This window comes from Equus quagga, chromosome 10, assembly GCF_021613505.1.
Source record: "Equus quagga isolate Etosha38 chromosome 10, UCLA_HA_Equagga_1.0, whole genome shotgun sequence".
Lineage (NCBI taxonomy): Eukaryota > Metazoa > Chordata > Mammalia > Perissodactyla > Equidae > Equus > Equus quagga.
Window position 1 is genome coordinate 67,650,656 of NC_060276.1, and position 24,824 is coordinate 67,675,479.

The following is a 24,824-nucleotide window of genomic DNA, read 5'->3' on the forward strand; positions in this document are numbered from 1 at the left end:
AGCATAAAGGTTTGATTATCTTTAATTGACATTATTATGAATGTAGCAGTAATGGACAGAATGCTTTGTTTAAAATAATCCATGCCAGTGACTTTCTCATTCAATTAGAACAAATTAAGTGCTATGAAAAAAGGAGGAGATGAATGTTATTCTTAAGGGGAAAATGGATGAGTTTCATCCATTTCCATTTCATCAAGGACAGAAACTCAAGTCAAGTCAAAAGATATCTGCTGAGCAGAAAGCATAGCAGACACGTGAATAAATGAGAAAGCAACAGAACTAATAACTTAAATTATTGTTAATAAGCATTGTGGTCTGATTGTCTAATCATGTACATCCAGAGAAGGTGGAGGTGTAACTAGAAAACTTTCTAGTTATCATTTATATCCCATCTATTTCCAAAAAGGATTTGTGACAGCCACTAGAAATTAACTCCAGATAAAATTAATTTGGATGTGAATTCAGGAGTTCAAACGTTTTCATACAGTGAGGGTATTTGTTTCCTTTCCATACCTGCCTCTCACGTTATGGTGCAGGGTTATGGTACTGGCGTGTTGTTTTTCCTCCAACATTAGATTTTTTTTTTGAGATATAATCTGTCTTTTTATGGTTTTTCTTTAGGGATTTTTAGCTCCTGGAGAAATTGATCCCCTGAATCGTAGGTTTTCTACTGTACCAAAGCCAGATGTTGTGGTTCAAGGTATGTATTCTTATTCCCAGCAGCAGAAACTTTAAAGATCTGGTTTGGGCCAGTAAATGATCACTTTATTCTTTATCATGCATTTTGTTAGGCTTCAAAAAGTAGGCGCCGGCCCGTGCCTGAGTGGTTAAGTTCTCGCGCTCCGCTTCGGCAGCCCAGGGTTTTGCTGGTTCAGATCCTGGGCGCGGACATGGCACCGCTCATCAGGCCACGTTGAGGCGGCGTCCCACATGCCACAACTAGAAGGACCCACAACTAAAATATACAACTATGTACTGGGGGGATTCGGGGAGATAAAGCAGAAAAAAAAAAAGACGCAACAGTTGTTAGCTCAGGTGCCAATCTTTAAAAAAAAAAAGTATAGAATGAACTTGGTTCTGTTTGGTTTCAAAATTGCTATTAATCTTAATCATGAACAAATGCTTAATAAATGTTATTTGGTACCCTTAACCACTCCTTACTTCTGGAAACTGTTTTCTTTTCATCATCGTGGTATTGTAGCCTCCTGATTATCTCTGCTTTCTTTCTGAGCATTTTTTCTGTGCTGTTTCCGCTAGTACTCCTGTTTTCTCATATCCTCCTAATGGTTGAGTACTTGATCTTTTTATACTCTTGTCTTTCTGAATTTACACCCTGTATTAGTTTGCCAGGGTTGCCTCCTTCAAAATAAATTTGCTTCCATGGCTCCAACTATTACCTCTTTGGAGAGTACTACAAACCTTTATTCTTTGTTCCTAATGATCAACTTAAATTTTGAGGTGTCTACTCTGTGCAAAACACGGGCTAAGCTCTACAAACATTAAGAATTCTAGTCCCAATACCTATAAAACACTTATACTTCAAATGCAAAACTGACCTCTTTTGTCTCCATCCCATCCTTTTACCTCTCCCAAGAAAAACAGATCTTTCCACCTTCTTTGTCTCTCTCAGTGACATCACTATTATCCTAGTCTTCTAGGGTAGAAAGCTCGAGGTGATTTTTGACTCTCCAACAACACTGTTCAATATGGTACTAAGTCCTGCTGTGACGCTCCTCTGAATTGTCTCCAGTCACTTGGCTTGGGGATTGGTTCTATATGGAAAATAATCCTATGTGTTTTCTAAACCTACTTATAGTTGGCATCCTGTGTGGTTATACAGGCAGTCTTTGCTTATCAATGTATATAGCAAACATTATATAAATAATTCTGAAGTCCATCTTGTTCTCTCTAGTACCGGTGTCATGATCCTAATCTGGGTAGTCAGCATCTCTTCCTTGCATTACTGCAATAACTTTTTTTTTTCTTCAATAACTTTTTAAGTGGTCTCCCTGTCTTCAGTCTAGGCCCACTATAGTCTGTTTACTCTTTAATCATCAACATGAATATATTCTTTTTAAGATGCAGATATGTATGTTAGTCCCCTGATTCAGGAGGCCTTTTCTAAAACCACTCTCTACCAACCCCAAACTAGATAGACGTCACTCTTTGATGATCTCATAATGCTTTGTGTATATCTCTATTTACCTAGCAGGTTATTTTATAATTAGTTTGTGTGTGTCACTTCCATTGCACTGTGAAATCCTTGAGAGAGAGACTAACTTATTCATCTCTATATCCTTAGTCCCTAACATAGTACCTTATCTATTTAGATGCTTAGTAAATGTTTATTAATGAATGAATGGATGACCACATGTGTTTCCCTGGACTTTTCTCAGCCTGCTATCATTCTTCCTCTGTATGTTTTCCCTGAAGAATCTTTGTCATTTTCATGTTTTCAGTTTGAAGTAATCAAGATAGTGTTATGCCCAGGGGACTCTCTAATCACCATATCCTGCATATCCTTCCCAGACCACAGCAACACAACACTATGAGGTTCCCAAGATAGAAGAGTACACAAAAGATAATGGCAGAGGAAAGTGAAGTAGCACTTTGTTAACTATACTTTTGCCCCAAAAACTCAACATAGAGACTGCTGGTAAGCTGGAATGAACCAAGTGGTACCTTCATTTTCCCATAAACCCAATTCAACACATCTACCAGCATCAGAGGAACAAGAATAGGGCATGTTTTCCCCTGGTGCTTAGTGTCAAGCCAGCTGAGGCCACACTCAGATTATTGGCCCCCAGCCAGGTATCTGTCCCACAGAGGGCGAGTAAATGCAAGAGTTGGGGAACTGGCTTGGCCTCCTCCCTTGTGAGTTTGATTACCGCTTCAGAGACATGAGTGTAAGAGGAAGAAAAGAGAGCTGTCCAGGCTTGGCGGGCTCTGAATCTAGAGAACTATTATCCCCATCCTCCCACCCCCCAAAACAACCACACATGATTTCGGCTATGGAACCTCAATTCTTTATCCCCAATTTACCTTGCCTTCTACCATTCTTTAGCTATAGAGCAATTCTTATCATTAGGGTGTTCTTCGTTGCCCTCATAATCCTGGCCCTGGTCTTATGGGTAGAGAAATAAAAGAGCCTTGGGGAATCAACTTTTACAAAAGCTGTAACACACCTCATGTTGGATTTTTTTTCCCCTGTTTAAACATGGAACCCCAGATATAAAGAGAGTTTGACATAGATCTCTAGGAACACATAGGTACTTAGCCAGAAAGCAGAATCTAATACTCTAGTCATGAGATCTTTTTTCTTTTCCATTTAGATATCATTATGTACCTAGCATGATACTTGTTTCATCAGTGTTCCTCAATAACTGTTAATTTCCTCCCCTTTCCTTTCTCTTTCCTTCAAAAGAAGTTATGTGGCTTGAGAGATTTCTAGGTTCCTATTAAAGTAAAATTTTCTGTTGGCCTCATCTTCTTTCTTTCCTATAGTTTCCATTCTAGCTGAGACAGAAGAAATCAAGGCCATTTTGAAGAACAAGGGAATTGACGTGGAGACCATTGCTGAGGTGTATCCCATCAGAGTACAACCAGCTCGTATTCTCAGCCATATTTATTCCAGTCTAGGTAAGGAGATCAGCCAGCCTGCTAGAATGAAAGCATTATTCGATACAGGCTGGTTTCTTTCCTTTTTATTTTTTGTTAGTCTTGTATTGCTTCATTAAACTAGATCTGAGAAGGAATTTAGAGTCTCTGGAATCTAAATCTATAACCCTATATATCCTGAACGGGCTTGATAATTTTAGGTGTGTTTTATGAACTCTTTGGTACATAGGGCATGGCTGTTAACAGGTAATAATGTATCTTCATTCCAAGTGTATACTTAACTAAAATGTTCTCCCCTTGGGACCTATATTTCCATTTTGAGTACATGCTAATTTTATGTAGAATAATAGCCAAGGAACTTGTTTTTAGGTCTTTTATGCTTTGCCATGTAATGAATTGGTTGACAATATTTAAAAATTCCACTTCTGGGCCGGCCTGGTGGCGCAGCGGTTAAGTGCGCTCATTCCACTGCTCGGCAGCCTGGGGTTTGCCAGTTCAGATCCTGGGTGCAGACATGGCACCGCTTGGCAAAAGCCATGCCGTGGTAGGTTTCCCATGTATAAAGTAGAGGAAGGTGGGCATGGGTGTTAGCTCAGGGCCAGTCTTCCTCAGCAAAAAGAGGAGGATCGGCAGTAGTTAGCTCAGGGCTAATCTTCCTCAAAAAAAAAAAATCCACTTCCTAGTCTAATACTTACTTTTAATTAGGTCTTATTTTTATTCAATTTATATATTAAGCTTAGTGATAGACACATTAAAAAATTACTAGAATTTACAAATTTACACAAGTTATTACAAATTTCACATTAAACAAATTACTATACTGTTAACTAAAAAAAAAAAAAAAGGATAAACACAGTTTCTAAAATGCCCTGTGTAAGGCTGAATAACGACCCCTAAAGATATCCAGGTCCTAATTCTTGGAACCTGTGAGCATTACCTTATATGGCAAAAGAGACATTGCATGTATGATTAAATTAAGGAGTTTGACATGAGGATGATTATCCTGGATTATCCAGGTGGACCCTAAATTGTAATCACAAGTGTCCTAATAAAAGGAAGGCAGAGGGAGATCAGACTGTAGAACTGGGAGATGTCATGACACACAACGAGAGATTGGAGTGATGCAGCTATGAGCCAAAGATTTCCAAGGAGTGCCCATAGCCTCTAGAGATTGGAATTGGCAAGGAACAGGTTTTCCCCTGGAGCTTCCAGAAGCAACCAGCCTTGCTGACACCTTGATTTTGTTTTTATTCCTATAAGACTCATTCTGGACTTCTGACCTCCAGAACTATAAGAGAATAAACATGTGTTGTTTTAAGCCACTAAGTTTGTGGTAATTTGTTACAGAACAAATAGGAAAGTAATACAGATTTTGATACTTGGAAGTAGGGTGATGCTATCACAAATATCTAAAAATGTGGAAGTGGCTTTGGAATTGGATAATAGAGGGTGGAAGAATTTTGAGTCACATAATAGAAAAAGTCTAGATTGCCTTATACGAACTGTTGGTAGAAATATGGATGCTAAAGGCATTGCTGGTGAGGGCTCAGAAGGAAATGAGGAACATGTTATTGGAAACTTGAGCAGAAGGATCCTTCTTATATAGTGACAGAAAGCTTAGCTGAATTGTTTCCTATAGTTATGTGAAAAACAGAACTATAAATGATGAACTTGGATATTTAGCTGAGGAGCTTTTCAAGCAGAGTGTTGAAATCATGGCCTGGTTTCAGTAAGTAAACCAGGCTTATAGTAAAATGCGAGAGGAAAGAGATAAATGGAGGGAAGAACAGTTAAGCAAAAAGGAACCAGGACTTGATGAAATTCTCAGCCTATCCAGATTGGAAAAGATGATAAAGTTAGGAGATTTGCTGTCAGGAAAGCATGTTCTGGCAAAAAAAAGGTCAAGGATGTGGCTAGACAGCCTTTTGCTAGTGCTTCGGAAAGATCAAAAGATCAGAGTACTCATTCACACAGGGGTCTTTGAAGAGATCAGGCATGTGACTCATGGATCCACTCAACCATCTCGGCATAATTTAGGAATAGAGTTGGGATTAGCCAGGAAAGATCTTGGGGAGGACCCTCTTCTCTAATCATGTGAACCCGCATGACATACATGCAAGACCCACAAAGCTTTTGAGAATGTTATACCAGCAGAAACACTGCCAACTTGGACTGAAAGGAGCAGAAAGAGGACAAGATGAAAGAAGGGTGTTGGACTTCCAAAATTCTCCACTCAAGACCATTAAACTACTCAGCTGCAAACAAGTGCTACCCTTCCAGGAAAAAGAAGGAGACTTCAAGGGAGGCGCCTTGGGCTCAGAGGGCATAGCCTCAAGCCATGCCTTGAAACCTAATGGAGTTTGCCCAGTTGGATTTCAAAATTGCTTGGGGCCACTGACTCCTTTCTTCCTTCATTGTCTCCCTTTTAGAATGAGAATGTCTATAACTTGTATTCTATGTCTGTATTTTGAGGGCAGATAACTTGTTTTCTAGTTTCAAAGGTCCACAGATGGAAAGGAATTTTGCCTTAGGACGGATCAGATTCTCACCCGTATCTGATTTAGGTGATGGGACTTTTGGGCTAATGATATTTAGAAGAGATTTTGGACTTGAGTTAATGCTGTAATGTGTTGGGAGTTTAAAGGATGTTGGGATGGGGTAAATGCACTTTGCATATGGGAGGAATGTGAATCCTTAGGGGCCAGAGGGTGGACTGTGGAAGGCTGAATAATAGCCCCAAAGATATCCAGGCCCTAATCCCTGGGACCTGTGAACACAGAGCAAAAGGGACTTTGCAGATATGATTAATTAAGGAGATTGAGATGGGGAGAATTTTTCTGGATTATCCAGATGGGCTCTAAATATAACCACAGTTGTCATTATTAGAGGGAGCCAGAGGGAGATCCACCTATAAAAGTAGATGTGATGATGAAAGCAAGAGATTGAAGTAATAAGGCTACTAGCCTTATCCTCTTGAAGTTGGAGGAAGCAAGGAATGGATTCTCCCCTGGAACCTCCAGAGCAGACCAGCCCTGCTGACAGCTTGATTTTGATTTTACCTCATAATAGCCATAAGGCTCATTTTGGACTTCTGACCTCTGGAACAGTAAGAGTATGAATACGTGTTGTTTTAAGCACTAAGTTTGTGGTAATTTGTTATAGCACCAATGGGAAATTAATAGTCTTAAATCAAGCCACAAAGGGGTAAATTTATAAATAAAGAATGTATCTTAGATAGCGGATTGCCACGTACAAACCCAAAGCCTAGTTTGTGTGTGTACTTTTTTTCCTTTACCAGGAATGGTCTGTGAGTAACTACAGCCAAGCCAAATCTTGTCCAGCTCAAAAGCAACCTTCCTTCCTTTTTACTAACACCAAGTCCAGACACTCAATTTCTATGGCAGTTATGTAGACCTAAATTGAGAGGGAATCAGCCAAAGAGGAAAGGACCAACAGTCAGAGCTGACTTTTCTCTATTTCTCCTAGGCACCCATATTTTATGCCAGCAAGGCCTGAACTCCCAGAGCGATTGACATTGCATCTGGCTTTAGGAATATACAGATCTCCCCCTCCTTCCATCCTAGCTATAATGTAGAAGATCTCTTTTCTTCTTAATTCAAGTGTAAGATTGGAATTTTCTAAAGAAACTTTACTGAAAAAAATGGAAAACTAAAATATAAATACATAGAAATTAGCAAGTTTATTGAATATAGGTCTCAGATCCTAATTAATTTCTAAAATATAGCCACAGATTAGCTTGACTATTACAAAATACTGAGCCCCTGGCTCCCTCCCCTTACTCAGCCCTATCTGAGGTAAATGCCAAGTCCAGACTCTCAAACTTCTGAGATTGATTTGGATTGATGCTTTACTAGGTGGGATGGGTACCTCAATCCTTCCCAGAACCTGCTTCCTGTTTTTTATCTCCTTGGCCATTCCCTCTAGCCTCAGATTGTGATGTGCTCCTAGTTTCCAGATACCAGTCCACTAGCATTAAATCCCTTGCCCAAAGGAAGGTATTTCTCTATCTAGCCCAAATCTTACTCCCTGAGTATTAGTTGATCTTGTAGTTACCTTCTTTGCCCCTCTTAGAAGTCTCTATGGTTTGCGCTTCATGCACGTCCTATTGGTGCCTTTGACCTGATTCTTTTCTCACTCAGAAGTTGATAGGTTAATTTTACCCTTTACTTCTTCACATCCATTGTTCTAAACTCAGCATAATCATACTAAGATTTAGGTAACTTCCAAGCTCTGGGCCATCGTTCCTGGAATCCACCTGCATCACATCAGGTCTCTTCAACAAACAGGGGCAAATTCCTTGCTGATTACTTTTTCAAAGCCTATACTCTGTTTTGGGCTTCCTGCTAAGTTATTATTTCCTATCCAAAGGAAATAAGGACTGATGGGTCTTTGGTTTAGTGAGTGATCAAACGTTTTGGGGACTCAAGTAGCAAGCTACATTTATTTTCAAATATGCTCCTACATTCGCTTCTTTCATTCATTCTTTCATAAGGATCTATTGCTCACTTATTATGTACTAGGCCCTGGACTAGATGCTGTGGGAGACATAGACATATAGCCAAATAATTATAGTATAATCTTATAAATGCTATAACAGTGGTGTTCTGTATGAACTATAGGAGAAAGAGGATAGATTTGCCCGGGAAAAAGTCAAGAAAGACACTATTTGATGACTTACCAAATGAGTGACTCTTCAAAATTCTATTATTGCAACAATTTCACAATACAAAATTGCTTTTAATCATTCTTCAAATGATAGCTGTGATTCCACCAAGGAAAGGGGGATGTTTCTTCACCAGGTGTATTTGTTTATATATGTTAACTAAGTGGGATTCTCTGCCTCACCTCAAACACTCAGTATTTCATGTATTTCAGTTCCATAATATCTTTTAAAATTTTTTTAAATTATGAGGTTAATAAACTTTGAGAACATAAGAACTTTATAAATATTAAACTCAAATCTTTATATAGGGGCTGGCACCATGGGCGAGTGGTTAAGTTCACACGCTCCGCTTCAGCATCCCAGGGTTTTGCTGTTTTGGATCCTGGGCGCGGACATGGCACCGCTCATCAGGCCATACTGAGAAGGTGTCCCACATGCCACAACTAGAAGGACCCACAACTAAAAAAATACACAACTGTATACTGGGGGGATTTGGGGAGAAAAAGCAGAAAAAAAAGAAGATTGGCAACAGTTGTTAGCTCAGGTGCCAATCTTTAAAAAAAAACAAATCTTTATATAATGATAATTCCTTTATAATCTGTTAGTGCACATAGATACATTTTCATAGTTATACTTAGTTTGTACATATTAACTTGTGTTCTGGTTTTTTCACTTATTCTTTCACGTATTTCCACATATTGGAAGAGCTACATATTGTTCCATCAAATTAAAGTAATGGTTCCCTTACTGTTGAGTACTTGAATTGTTTTCAAAATTTTTATCCTTCTATGAATGCCTTTATATAGGCATTCATACATATATTCCTGTTGGAATATATTCTCAGAAAAGGGATTCTGGATAAAAGAGCATAAACAACTTTGGAGCTATTGTTACATGTTGCCAGATTATTCTTTAGAAAGACCAACCAATTTTTAGTGACATCAATAAATTGAAAATATATCTTTTTGATTTTTGCTACCCCACCAGCATTCGGTTTTTATCATTTGTTTTGTTAGATTAATAGTTTTAATATGCATAAGTTATTTTAATTTCCTTTCTTTAATTCCAAGTGAGGGTATGCATTTTTTCATTGTTGCTTTACATTTTTTTGAAATTGTGTTTCCTATTGTTTGCATAGCTAGCAGGGTCTGTACATTTTCATATGTATTTATCAATTCTTTAAGTATATTTTATGGTAATCTTTTATCAGTGAGATTTGTAATGTATATATTTCCTATTCTGTAATTTTCTTTTAGATAATTATTTTCTTGCGTTTGTGCAAATTTTTAAACATCAAATACATCCATTTTATCAGATATAGCTTTCATCTCTTCAGGAATTATGAATTTATCTCCTAGTTTCATTTGAATAGATATGCTATTCTCATTCTCTCTAATTTTCAGAAGTGTATGTTATCTGATTACAAATTGATATGTACATGTTGACTGCGGGGAACTGGAAAATAAAGAAAAGCACAAAAGAAAAAGATAAAAATCTCATATAATTCTACCACTCACAGGAAGCCACTGTTTTTGTTTTGGAGTATTTGCTTCCAATTATTTTTTATAAAATACATACACACTTGTTTTTAGAAAAATAGTGTCAGAAATAACAGTCTTTGCAATCTGTTTTTTTGCAACATAATAGTATATGAAGAACCTTATTATATTTTCTTAAATAACCTCCTACAACACTACTTTAATATGTGTTAGCATAATTTCTTCAATTTTTTTGGACATATGGGTGATAAACTTGTTTTCATAAATTAAATAGCCTTTTTTTCTATTTATTTTGCAAATTATCTAATTATATTCTTTTACCATTTTTCTACTGGAAAATTGGCAGTTTCTTTTTGGTTTATACAAGATTTTTTGTCTATTAGGGATGTTAACGCTTTGTCTTCCATATGTTATTGCAATATTTGGCATTTGATTTTGATATATAGACATTTTACATTTTTACATAGTAAAATTTTCTCCTTTTTGGTTTCTTTCTTTGCTGTTATGCTTAGAAAGAGAGACCCAGCCCTAGGTCAGACACATTTAAACTGCATTTCCTCTTAGTTCTTTATGGTTACAATTTTTACGTTTAACTCTTAGTCTAGAATTTTAATTTTAGTTTATCTTATGAGCTAAGAATTGTAACTTGTTTGCCAAATAATTAGCCAGCCTTTCCAGCACTACTGATTGACTAATTCATATAAACGCTGTTTTGAAATGCTGTCTTTGTCACTTACTCTACGTACGTAGACTTACATATGTATGTGTGTATATATTTCTGGTCTCACTTTTTGGTGCTGTTGATCACAGTTTCTCCTTTCCTAGTACTACACTTTTTAAGTTATAACTTCAGCCTCACCAGTGACTGGGGAAATGTAAGATAAAACACAATGAAATAGAAATTTTTACCTATTGATTTTACAAAAGCTAAGATTGATAATATCCAGTGCTGGTGAATATGAGGAGAAATGGATGCTCTCTGCACTCCTGGTAGTAGTGTAAATCAGGCAGTTAGGCATTATCTATTAAAAATTTTAATGTACATACCTTTGACCCACAACCTTACTTCTAGGAATCTAGCCTATATAACACTTGTACAAGTACACAAGGATATGTGTACAAAGAGGTTCATTACAACCTAATGGTTTTTTTGGTGTGGAAGATTGGCAACATCTGTTGCCAACTTCTCTTTTTGCTTGAGGAAGAGTGTCCCTGAGCTAACATCTGTGCCAATCTTCCTCTACTTTATATGTGAGACACTGCCACAGCATGGCTTGATGAGCAATGTGTAGGTCCATGCCTGGGATCCAAATTCATGAACCCCAGGCCACTGAAGCAGAGCATGTGAACTTAACCACTACACCACTGGTCCAGCCCCACAACATAATTTTTAGTGGCAAAGCAACAATTAGAAGCAACCTAATGTGTATGAACATGAATGGTTGAACTATGATATATTGTGCCAAGGTTAAAAAGAATAAGAAGGGGCTGGCCTGTTGGTGTAGGGGTTGGGTTCACATACTCCACTTCAGCGGCCCTGGGTTCACAGGTTTAGATCCCAGATATAGACCTACACACCACTCATCAAGCCATGCTGTGGCAACATCACACATCCAAAATAGAGGAAGATGGCACAGATGTTAGCTCAGGGCCAATCTTCCTCAAGCAAAAAAAAAGAATAATAAGGTAGACTTTCAGCTTCCAGCTATGATGAAATAGATTGTATCAGACTAAACTTCATACTAAGAACAACTACAATGGCTAGATTTTAAAAATAAAGGTGAGGGGCCGGGCCAATGGCATAGTGGTTAAGTTCACACACTCTGCTTTGGCGGTCTGGGGTTCACAGCTTCAGATCCCGGGCACAGACCTACACACCACTCATCAAGCCATGCTGTAGTGGCATCCCTCATACAAAATAAGGGAAGATTGGCACAAAATGTTAGCTCAGCGACAATCTTCCTCAAGCAAAAAGAGGAAGATTGGCAATGGATGTTAGCTCAGGGCCAATCTTCTTCACCAAACAAATGAATAAAGGTGAATGAAGGCATCAAAAAGTAATTTTGAGGGCTAGGACTTGAGAAGCCAAAATCCTGAAGAGAGTAGACCTCAGGGAAGTAAGTTCACCATTCTCTGTGCAGTTTCCCTTTGAGGAATTTGCTAATTCTTAAGCTGTAGTTGCATGGGGTGAGGGGGTCAACAAATCAAATATAAAGTCTCACTACTAGGAAGACAAAAATTCAATTTCAGCACCTTTATATGTGGAAGGGGCTGTGATAAACACCTGAGGCTTTCAGTTGAATCCCTGAAGGATGGGCTATACCCTAAAAGTAAAGGCAAATCAGAAATAGACCAGTTCTTGGAAAGCCTGAAACACAAAGCCTGAAACAATCTTCTTAATTCCTGATTGGACTAAGGTGATCTGCTTATAGTGTATCTGCCTGCCAAAATAAACTAAATCCCCTCTGGAAGAAAATAATATCATGCAGAACCCCTACAATTCTTTATACAATGTGTTCAGCACTAAAAATATATAATGAGACATGCTCGGAAATCGAATAAACAAAAGCCAAAAGAAAAAATACAATCAAAACAGACACACAGATTTCTATTCCACATAGTATTAGAAGTTCTAGCCAGAGCATTTGGTCAAGAAAAAGAAATAAAAGACATCCAAATCATAAAGGAAGAAGTAAAATTGTTTGCAGATGACATGATTTTACATGTAGAAAACCTTAGGATTTAGAGATTCAACTAAAAAAACAGAACTAATAAACAAATTCAGCAAAGTTGTGGGATAGAAAATCAACATGCAAAAATCAGTTGTATTTCTATACACTAACAATAAACTAAAAGAAATTAAGAAAACAATTCCATTTACACTTGCATCAAAATGAATAAACTACTTTGGAATAAACTTAACAAAGGAAGTGAAATATATGTACACTGAAAATGACAAAATGTTGATGTAAGAAATTAAAGAAGACTCAAATAAATGGAAAGACATCCATGTTCATGGGTTGGAAGATTTAATATTCTTAAGATGTCAATGCTATCCAAAATGATTGATAGATTCAATATAATCCCTATTAAAAACCCAATGACATTTTTAGCAAAAATAGAAAAATTCATCCTTAAATTCATATGGAATCTCAAGGGACCCCAAAATAATCTTGAGAAAGAAAAATAAGGCTGGAAAACTCACATGTCCTGATTTCATAACTTACTACAAAGCTACAGTAATCAAAAGAGTGTGATATTGGCATAAAGACAAATATGTAGAAAAATGGAATAAAGGTCCTAGAAATAAACCCTTGCAGATATGGTCAAATGATTTTTGACAAAGGTACCAAGTCCATTCAATGGGGAAAGGACAGTCTTCTCAAGACATGGTGCTGGGAAAACTGGTTATCCACATCCAGAAGAATGAAGTTAGACCCTTACTTCACACCATATAAAAAAATTAACTCAAAATAAATCACAGACCTAAGCCTAAAAGCTAAAATTATAAAAATCTTAGAAGAGAATAGAGGGGGAAAGCTTCATAGAATTGGATTTGTCAATGATTTCTTGGATGTAACACCAAAAACACAGGCAACAAAAGAAAATTTAGATAGGTTGAACTTCATCAAAATTAAAAGCTTCTGTGCATCAAAGGACACCCTCCAACAGAATGAAAAGGCATCCCACAGAATGAGAGAAAATATTTGCAAATTGTATTTGATAAAGGATTAATATCCAGAATATATAGATAACTCCTACAACTCAACAACAACAAAAAGAACAACCCCCCCAAAGCCATCTATAGATTCAATGCACTCTCTATCAAAATTCCAATTGCATTTTTCACAGAAATAGAAAAAAACTAAAATTCATAATGGAACCATGAAAGACCCCAGATAGCCAAAGCAATCCTGAGAAAGATGAACAAAGCTGGAGACATCCCACTTCCTGGTTCCAAACTATATTACAAAGCTATAGTAATCAAAACAGTGTGGTACTGACATAGAAATAGACAAATGGAACAGAATCAAGAGCCCAGAAATAAACCCACACGTATATGGTCAACTAATATGTGACAAGGGAGCCAAGAATACTCAATGAGAAAAGGATAGTCTCTGACAAATGGTGCTGGGAAAACTAGATATCCAGATGCAAAAGAATGAAATTGGACCCCTATCTTACACAATTCACAAAAATTAACTCAAAATGGATAAGGACTTAAATGAAAGACCTGAAACTGTAAAACTCCTAGAAGAAAACATAAGGTAAAAGCTCCTTGACATCAGTCTTGGTAATGATTTTTTGGATATGACACCAAAAATACAAGAAACAAAAGCAAAAATAAGTGGGACCAAATCAAACTAAAAACCTCTGCACAGAAAAAGAAACAATCAAAAAACGGAAAAGGCGATCTATGGAATGGGAAAAAATATTTTCAAACCATTTATCTGATAAAGAGTTAATATCCAAAATATATAAGGAACTCATACAAGTCAATAGTAGAAAAGCAAACAGTCTGGTTAAAAAAATGGGCAAAGGACTTGAATAGACATTTCTCTAAGGAAGATATCCAAATGGCCAAGAAGTACATGAAAAGGTGCTCAGCATCACTAATCATCAGGGAAATGCAAATCAAAACCACAGTGTGATATCACCTCACACCTGTTAGAGTGGCTATTATAAAAAAAAACAAGAGATAACAAATGCAAGGATATGCAGAAAAGGGAACTCTTGTACACTGTTGGTGGGAATGTAAATTAGTATAGCCACTATGGAAAACAGTATGAATGTCCCTCAAAAAATTCAAAATAGAGCTACTATTATGATTCAGCAATCCCACATCTGGGTATATATCAGAAGGAAATGCAATCACTATCTCAAAGAGATATTTGCACTCTGATGTTTATTGCAGCATTATTCATGATAGCCAAGATATGGAAGCAACTTAAGTGTCCATTAACAGATGAATGGATAAAGAATATGTACATGACAATGGGATATTATTCAGCCATGAGAAAGAAAGAAATCCTGCCATTTTCACTAGTATGCATACCCCTGAGGACATTTTGCTAAGTGAAATAAGTCAGACAGAGAAAGACAAATACTATGTGATCTCACTTATATGTGGAACATCAAACTCATAGAAACAGAGTAGAATGGTGGTTGCCTGGGGCTGAGGGGTAGAGGAAATGGGAAAATGTTGGTCAAAGGGTACTAACTTTCAATTATAAGGTGAATAAGTTCCGGGAATCTAATGTACAGCATAGTGACTGTAGTTAACAATACCATATTGTATACTTGAAAGTTGCTATGAGAGTAGAGCTTAATGTTCTTACCATAACAACAACAAAGTGGCAGTTGTGTGAGGTGAAGGATGTGTTAACTAAACTTATTGTGGTAAACATTTCAAAGTATATATGTGTATCAAATCACTACGTTGTACACATTAAACGTACACAATGTTATATGTCAATTATATCTCAATAAAACTAGGGGAAAAAATTTTAATTAAAAAAACCCCAAACCCAATTATAAAGGGCAAAGGACTTGAGTAGACATTTCCCCATAGAAGATATACAAATGGTTAATAAGCACATGGAAAAAGCCTCAACAACACTAATCATTAGGGAAATGCAAATCAAAACCCATGATATATCACTTCACATGCATTAATATGGCTATTATAAAATAAATAAACAAGAAAATAACAAGTGTTGGTGAGGATGTGGAGAAACTGGAACTCTTATGCTCTGTTGGTGGGACTATGAAATGGTGTAGTCACTGTGGAAAACAGTATGGTGGTTCCTCATAAAAATTAAATATAGAATTGATCCAGCAATTCCACTTCTGTGTATATACCCAAAGGAAGGGAAAGAAGGAACTCAAACAGATATTTGTTCACCAGTTTTCAAAGTAGCATTAGTCACAATAGCCAAGAGGTGGAAATAACCCAAATGTCCATTGACAGATGAATGGATAAGCAAAATTTCATATATATATATATATATAATGGAATGTTATTCAGCTTTAAAAAGGATGGAAGTTCTGACACATGCTACAACATGAATGAACCTTAAAGACATTTGCTAAGTGAAACAAGCCAGATACAAAAGGATAAATATGGGATGGTTCCACCTATATGAGATACTTAGAGTAGTCAAACTTACAGAGACAGAATATAAAATGCTAGTTGCCATTAAAGGATTAAAGAGTGGTTTCCAAGAGAGGGTAATGAGGAGTTATTTAATAGGTATGATGTTTATGTTTGGGATGATGAAAATGTTCTGGAGATGGATGGTGGTGATGGTTGCAGAACAATGTAAATGTACTTAATGCCACTGAACTGTGTGTTTAAAATGGTAAATTTTATGTTATACATACTTTAGTCCAATAAAAAATCTATTTAAAAATTTTAATATGTCTTTTAAAAAACAGATGGTTCATATTTTTGGAGTAATCAGACAGGACTTTTATGAACTATATTAATATGTTCAAAACTAGATTTAGAAGATGAATTACACTGGAAAAGTGTAATGTATAAAAAAGAATCAAATAGAATTTCAAAACTAAAAAATACAACAACTGAAATTAGGAATGCAATAGATGTGAATTACACCATATGAGACACAGGAGAAGAGAGGATTAAAGAACTGAAAAGTAAGTTAGTAAAAAATATCGTGATTAAAGTACAGAAATAAAAGGACGGAAAATTGAAAGAGCATTAAGAGACAGATATATTGAAAAGGTCTAGAGTCCAAGAACAAGGGGAAAGAATGTAACAGAAACTGTATTTGAAGAGATAATGACCAAAATTTTTTCAGGACTAAAGATATCAAGTCACACATTCAAAAAGGCTAAAAATCTATGAGCAAAATACACAGAAAACCAAACCTAAGCATTTAATAATCAAACTTCAAATCTAGACAAAGAAAAATCTTAAAAATAGAGTTAAGAAAAGGTGCATTGCTTTCAAAGAAACAACAATCACACTTACAGCTCACTTTTCAACAAAACCACTGAACTCCATGGGACAACTGAATGACACCTATAATTACTGGGAGAAAATAACTGCCAGACTAGAATTCTATATCCAGTTAAAATATCATTCAAAAATAAAGATGATAGAAAGGGATGCTCAGATTATTAAAAACTGAGAGTGTATCACTAGCAGACTCACACTAAAAGAAATATCAAAGGGAGTTGTTTAGGCAGAGGAAAAATGATCCAAGACGGAAATGTAGGAATGTAGGAAGGAATAAAGAGAAATGGAAAGTGTAAATATAAAAGACCATTGACTGTTTAAAGCAGCACCAATAACAATGCCTTGTGGACAAAATAACAAAAGTGGAAGTGAAATTAATGACAAAAATTGCAATAAAGGCAGGCAGAAATGTATGAGGGTTCCCTTTTCTCCACATCCTCCCCAACACTTGTTGTTTCTTGTCTTTTTAATAATAGCCATTCTGACGAGAGTAAGGTGATATCTCATTGTAAATGTTTTGATTAGCATTTCCCTAATAATTAGTGATGTTGAACATCTTTTCATGTGCCTGTTAGCCATCTGTATATTTTCTGGTGGACATGTAAATCAGTGAAGCCACTACGGAAAACAGTATGGAGATTCGTCAAAAAGGTAAGAATAGACCTACTATATGATCTAGCTATTCCACTTCTGAGTATTTATCCAAAGAACATGAAAACAGTAATTCAAAAAGATGTATGCACCCCTATGTTCACTGCGGCATTATTCAAAATAACCAAGACTTGGAAGCAACCCAAGTGCTCATCAGTGGATGAATGGATAAAGAAGATGCAGTATATAAATACAATGGAATAGTACTCAGCCATAAAAAAGATGAAATCGTACCATGTGCAACAGCCTTGATGGACCCTGAGCATATTATGCTAAGCAAAATAAGTGAGACAGAGAAAGACAATTACCATGTGATTTCACTCATGTGTGGAAAATAAACAAACACACGGATACAGAGAACAGATTGGTGGTTACCAAAGGGAAAAGGGGGTGGGGGAAGACCAAAAGGGATAAAGGGGCACATGTGTTTGATGACAGATGGTAACTAGGCTTTTGGTGGCGAACACAAGGTAGTCTATAAAGAAGTCTAAATATAATGATGTATACCTGAAATTTATATAATGTTGTAAATCAATGTTACCTCAATTAAAAATTATTCAGTTTTGTAGCATATTTTTACAGTTTTGTTATTTAAATCCATTTCATTCTTTAGTTTTGCATTAAAGAATTAATGTAACTATAAAAAAGGCAGGCAAGGGGCCGGCCCGGTGGTGCAGCAGTTAAGTTCACATGTTCTGCTTCAGCGGCCCAGAGTTCGCCGGTTCAGATCCTGGGTGCGGACATGGCACCACTTGGCAAGCCATGCTGTAGTAAGCATCCCACATATAAAGTAGAGGAAGATGGGCATGGAGGTTAGCTCAGGGCCAGCCTTCCTCAGCAAAAAGAAGAGGATTGGCAGCAGTTAGCTTAGGGCTAATCTTCCTCAAAAAAAGAAAAACAAAAACAAAACAAAAAACGCAGGCAAGATGTGAATGAAGTTAAAGTGTTGTAAAGTTCTTGCATTATTCAGAAAGTGACAAAAGTACTAATTTAAGATAGACTCTAATCAGTCAAGGATGCATGTTTTAATCTTTGGGGCAACTTCTCTCGGGCAGGGTTTCATGATACAATTAAGCCCAACAGAAAATGGGGTTTTTCAGTTCTCCCAAGAGTGGCACACACTAGTTTCATTTTAAATACAAAGAAGATAAGTTAATATATACAATGGATATCTAGAAAATTAGGGCATAATTCTCTGGTGAAATCCAGTTGAGAAGAGCTGTTCTGGAGTAATCATGAAAAGAATAATAAAAAAATATTTAACATGCTGATGGAGGGGAAATGATATAATAAAATTCTTGATTAATCTAAAAGAAGGCAAGAAAGGAGAAAAAAAGAAATAAACAGGACAAATGGAAATCAAGTAGTAATATGTGAGATCTAAACCCAAAAGTTCAGTAATTATATTAAATGTATATTGACTAAATACTTCAATTAAAAGAGAGGTGGTCAGATTGGATAATAAAGCAAAACTCAACCCAGGAGATTCACCTAAATATAAGGGCACAGCTTGAAAATAAAAGGATGGAAAACAATATGCCATGCAAATGGTAAATAAATTGAAGCTGATGAAACTATGCTAATATCAAAGTACACTAAAGGCAAGAAATATTCATAGAAATAATAAACAACATTTTATGGTAGTAAGGTGTCAATTTAACAGACAGCTATAACAATCTTTAGTTTTTATTTACGTAATAACAGCATCAAAATATACATAGCCAAAAAAAGAGCAAAACTAAAAGGAAAACAGACAAATCTAAATCATAGTGAGAGATTTTAACACATCCCTGTCAGTAACTGATAGAAGTAGACAAAAACATCAATAAAATTAACAGACCTCACCTGATTGATAGATTTTGAACACTATACCCAACAATGCACAATACACATTTTTTTCAAGGGCAAATTGAATATTTTCCAAAATAGACCATATGCTGTGCCACAATGCAAGTTTCTACAAATTTCAGAGGATTTAAATCATATAGTGTATGTCTCTGACCACATTGGAATTAAGCTAGAAATAAATAACAAAAAGATAACTAGAGTATGATGTAATGTATACAGAATTTGAAATATGATGTACATCTGAAAAAAATAAAAATTAAAAAAAAAGATAACTAGAAAATCCCCAGTGGTTTGGAAATAAAACTGTGTACTTCTAAATAACCCATGGGTCAAAGAAGAAATCAGAAGAATGGAATTTAGAGAACATTTTCAACTAAGTGGATGGGTGGTTTAACATTTGGAAATCAATCAATATATCCCACCACAAGGAGAATAACAGAGAAAAACCATATGAGCATTTCAACAGTTACAAAAAAATTTGGTAAATTTTAATACCCATTCATATAAAAACTTTAGTAGGAGTTACAGGAAACTTCCTCAAATATGATAAAGGATATCTTCTTAAAAACCTAACATCATACTTAGTGGTAAAATATTAAAAGTCTCCCCACCTCACTCCTCTCAGATCAGGGATGAGATGTCTGAGATGCCTACTACCACCTCCTTTTAGCATTGTACTGGTGCTTGTAGCCAGTGCAGCAAGGCTTGACAAAGAAATAAAAGATATTAGGATTGGAAAGGAAGGAGCAAAACTGTCATTACAGATGACATAATTATATAAGTAGAAAACCCAAAGTAAGATACAGATAAGCTATTAGAATTTATAAATGATTAATAAGTTTGCTAGATGTGAGATCATTCACAAAAAGTTAATTATATTTCTATATATTAGCAGCATTCAATGAGAAAATTATTTTTAATGATATCATTTACAATAACAGCTACAAACATCAAATATCTAGGAATAAATCTATATATAAAATGTGTGATACCTCTACATTGAAAACTAAAACGTTCCGAGGAAAGTAAACCTAAATAAATGGAGAGATATACCTTTGTCATGGATTAGAACAAGAGTTGGCAAACTAGGGCCCATGGGCCAATTCTGGCTTATGGTGTATTTTTATATAGCTTATGAGCTAAGAATGATTTTTACAGTTTTAAAGCATTCTAAAAACAAAACAAAATATGCAATAATGATAGCATGCGGGCCACAAAGCCTAAAATATTTACTATCTGTCCCTTTACAGAAAAAGTTTTCCAACTCCTGGATTGGAAAAATCAATCTTTTAAAGATGTCAGCTTTTATATTGCAATAATCCCACTTAAATTCCCAGCAAGCTGTGTGTGTGCGCTTGTAAGGTAACAGGTCATTTTCAAAGGTATAGGGAAATTCAAAGGCCTGAAAAGAACTGATAAAATTTTAAAGAACAAGAACCAAGTTGCAGGACTTACACGGCATGTTTTCAAGATTTATTATAGTGCTACAATTAATGTGGCACAAATGTAGACAATTAGATCAGTGGAACAGAATAGAGTCCAAAACTAGACTCACCTGATTTATGGCATGCTGCCATATCAGTGCAGTGGGGAACAGAACACCTTTTCGATAAGTGACACTGGATCCATTGTATATCCACCCATGGAGAAAATAAGGGGACTGTGACACTCCCTCATACCATATGGATTATAGGCCCAAATGTCAAAGGTAAAACAGCAAAGCTTATAGACGATAGAGTAGGAAAACATTTTGGTGACCTTTGGGATAAGCAAGGGTTTCTTAATCAGCATATGGGAGGCACTAAAAGCAAAATATTGACAAAATTAAGAACTTCTGTTTATCAAAAGAAACTACCAAGAGTAAAAAGGCAAGCCACAGAATAGGAGAACGTATTTGCAATCCATATATCAAACAGAAGACTCAAATCTAGAGTTTATAAAGAATTCCTACAAATCAGTAAGAAAAGGGAAGATAACACAATAGGAAAATGAAAAGCTATTTCACAAAAAAAGATGGCCACTAAACCTTATGAAGAGGTGCTCAACCTCATTATTTCATCAGGAAAGTACAAGTAAAAGGCACAATGAAATACCACTACAGACCTCCTAGAGTGGCTAAAATTAAAGACTGATCGTACTAAGTATTAGCAAAGATGTGGAACAAATGGAAATTGTATACACTGCTGGTGGGAATATAAATTGGCACAACTACTTTGGAAAACAGTTTGGCAGTATCTGCTAAAACTGGATGTACACAAACCCTGTGACCTATCATTCCCACTACTGGGTGTATACTCAACAGAAATGCATACATACACACTCTAAAAGACATGGACCATGTGCAGAAAAAAGTTCATATGATAGGCCTAAGAATGCTATCTTTAGAAAGGCCTGCTTGCAAGGTTGGCCCTTGGCTTGCAACTGAAGACTTGGATTTGGGGAGGGTTTCCACTATCTTCTAACTGCCAAGGATAGTTTCCTGTGTCTAAACTGTGCAAACAATATGGCTTGTGCTGAACACCTGCTTTCCTTCTAAGAGTCTGGAGTTTTGGTACACGCCAGGCAGAGGGTGCCTATGTGACTGGCCCCTAATGAAAACATTAGGTACTGAGTCTCTACTGAGCTGGTAGGTAGCACTTCACACGTGTTGTCACAATTTGATGTTGGAGGAATTAAACATGTGCTGTGTGACTCCACTGGGAGAGGACTCTTGGAAGCTTGTGCCTAGTTTCCTCTAGATTTCGCCCCATGCACCTTTTTCCTTTGCTGATTTTGCTTTACATTGTTTTGCTGTAATAAATCTTAGCCAGAAGTATGACTATGTGCTGAGTCCTATGAGTCCTCCTTAGCACATCACCAAGCCTGGGGTGGTCTTCAGGACTCCCAACATAGTGGAAACAGTGGTGGGATTTTCTGGAGTGACCCTAACTCATTTAAATATGGCAAAAGCATTGTTTGAGAAAAGGAAGGTAGAGGATGACAACCTTTGTGGTACCTGGCTATGGAGTTACCCCTGGTATGAAACAGCAGGTGAGCTGCTGTCTGTTGTGAGAGGTAACAGTTACCTGTGGAATTTGAAAAAGGTAGATCTAACACCAGGAGAGTTGGCTTGATGGATCCTCTGGTTTTTCTTTTCTCCTCCAAGCTGGAGGAGAAAGGGCCCAAAGGTGAGCTTTGGATGGGCCAGAATGTTTAAAGAGTTTGTGTTTCTTTCATCCAAGTGGGAGGAAAAAAAGGTTAAATCACTTCCCAGGGCTGGAGCAAAGTTTTATAAATCAAAGGGCAAAACACTCTAGCCACTGCTGCAGCAGCCCCCTACTCCTGCCTGCACATTACAGCTGGGGTCTCCCTACTATAACATTAAGCCTGTAAATGCTGAATTTTCTGCTAGAGGTTTGAGTAAACTTTCAGTGAGGGCCAAAAGGGAGAATTTTTTTATGATGGCTTTATATTTTGTGACTATTGCACTGGGATGTGTGATAAAAATTGATGCAAAGTGTTGTATTCTTGTAATCTCATAAAGCTAGAGGGATCATCCTGATGAGGGAAAGTTGGGAAAAAAAAAAGGGTGTTGGTGGGACACAACTACCTTTTCAGCCAGTGGGCAGATTGGAATTCAAACTCTTTAAGTATTGGAAATAGAACTAATCTCCGTAACTAATGATTTATGCTATTATTTTTTTATCTGTTGGAGCCTCTGGGAAAGGAAGACAGCATGAAAAGAGGGGCAATCTCTAGATGAAAATGCTTTTAAACTTTTTTAAACTTTTTGAGTTTAAAAAGCAGTTTTGTAAAAAAGCCTTTGTGAAACCAAATGTCCAACTCTTAGAGGCTGATGATTTTTCATCCTGTTGTGCATATTTTTGAGTGGGTTGATTTGAACCGTAGACAATAAAAAGAGCTCAGGAAAGTCTTGCTTGTCACTTGGACTTGGACTTAGACCACGGCTGACTGGCCCTGCAGCATCTTGGCTTTTTTGACATCCTGAATTCACAGATTCTAATTTCTTGGGTCTGACTCTCAGCTGAAACCTGATATGGTCTGCTGTAGGCTGTTCCCACCTCAGTACCAGATGTGCCGAACTGAAAGCAAGCACAGGCTAAATGAACTCTAAGTGAACTACATGAACTTTCATAAATGAACTCAGACTCAGATCTTTGTAGATTTGGGTCACCCCTCTTGTGGGGCTCTAAACTATGAAACCATCCTGGGTGCTGACTCGACCATTTGGGTCAGTTGCAGATGCCCACAAGAAAAGGCTTGTTCTCTCATGGGACTATCTGAAACTGATCTGCTGATTGTCTCGATATTTCTGATATAGAAACTGATCGTGTTCCTAACTTGTGATTTCTGCAAAAGCTGCGAATTGGGGGACAGCACACTGCAGGGGCTGTGATCCCTTTCCCACTCCTGACAGATCAAATTCTTGACCCCTTCTTGGGGCTGTGTCACTGCTGTTGATGGTTGTGTTTGACTTTCCAGATTAGTTGCAATTTACAACAATGGACTGATAGCCTGACTCTCCTTCCCTTACCTTTGTCCTGATGCACGAACCTTAGTAAGATAATTTGCTTATTAAATGCAGCTGTCCCTAGAAAGAGAGCGATCTTTTCTAGGTTACTCACTGGATAAATGATCAGGATGAAAGGGGTGGGAGGTATGAAAACCCATTTTTAAAATATTTGAAAATTTAGGATTTTATCTTGACCAATAACTGGCCGTGATATGTCTTTCTGGTTAAGTTGTATAAAAAGGTTTGCCTATGAAAATGCTTTTAAACTTCTTGCATATGAGTCTTCTAGACAAAAGGTCCGGATGAAAGGAGGGGATGATTGTACTACGATTGCTAAGTGGGACACAGATTTTGTAACAGTGGAGAAAAAACAAAATGCTGGCACCTGGGGAGGCATGGGTGAAGGGAGAGGGCATTAATGATCTTTGATTTTTAGAACTGCTCCTGGAAGCTTTCCCTTCCTCCCTAATAAAAGCACATATTGTCATCCCTGGTGCTGAGGGTGCTTTGAATTCAAACTGACTACTGAGCCTAAGGTCAGATTCCAAAGAGCTGATTGTGAGACAGCAGGGGGCGGCCCTGGCTCCTGCACCTTCCACTCAGAGCACCTCCAGATGTCACCCACATTTGCAAAGCACATGAACTGGTGTCGTGAACAGACAAACCTGTTTGGATCCAGCTGCCTTCAGGAGACAATCCCATTGAACCAAGGACTGAACCGAATTTTTTTGGACTGGACTGGAAACCCTAGGACAGGAATCCCCACGGCAGAGGCCACATTAGGGGCCCTGTTAACCTGAACTGCCTGATTAATGTATGTCCTGCTTGAGATGCTCTAACAATGGTAAACTCTTTTTGTCCAAGGGTACTATGTGTGACTTCTGGAATTGTACTTGTCTATGAGCCCTGACTATCCTGGCACTACCTCAGCGCTGAAAGGCATTCAGGTCAGCTTCAATTTACTGGCCAGGCTTGTGCTGCACCTGGATTGATGCCTCCAGCCAGGTAAAAAAAAGGTTAATACAG

The 24,824-nt window shown here is 37.0% G+C and overlaps 1 protein-coding gene across 4 annotated transcripts in view; it reads left to right on the top strand.

Annotated features, from left to right (window-relative positions):
• The window catches only part of PHKA1 (phosphorylase kinase regulatory subunit alpha 1), a 108,949-nt gene that overhangs the window by 34,646 nt on the left and 49,479 nt on the right, over positions 1–24,824 (top strand). For all 4 annotated transcript variants that reach the window (XM_046673067.1, XM_046673068.1, XM_046673069.1 and 1 more), the window contains exons 13-14: positions 622–700; positions 3,505–3,639. In XM_046673067.1, the coding sequence (XP_046529023.1) occupies positions 622–700; positions 3,505–3,639 (214 nt within the window). The remainder of the gene's footprint in view (positions 1–621; positions 701–3,504; positions 3,640–24,824) is intronic.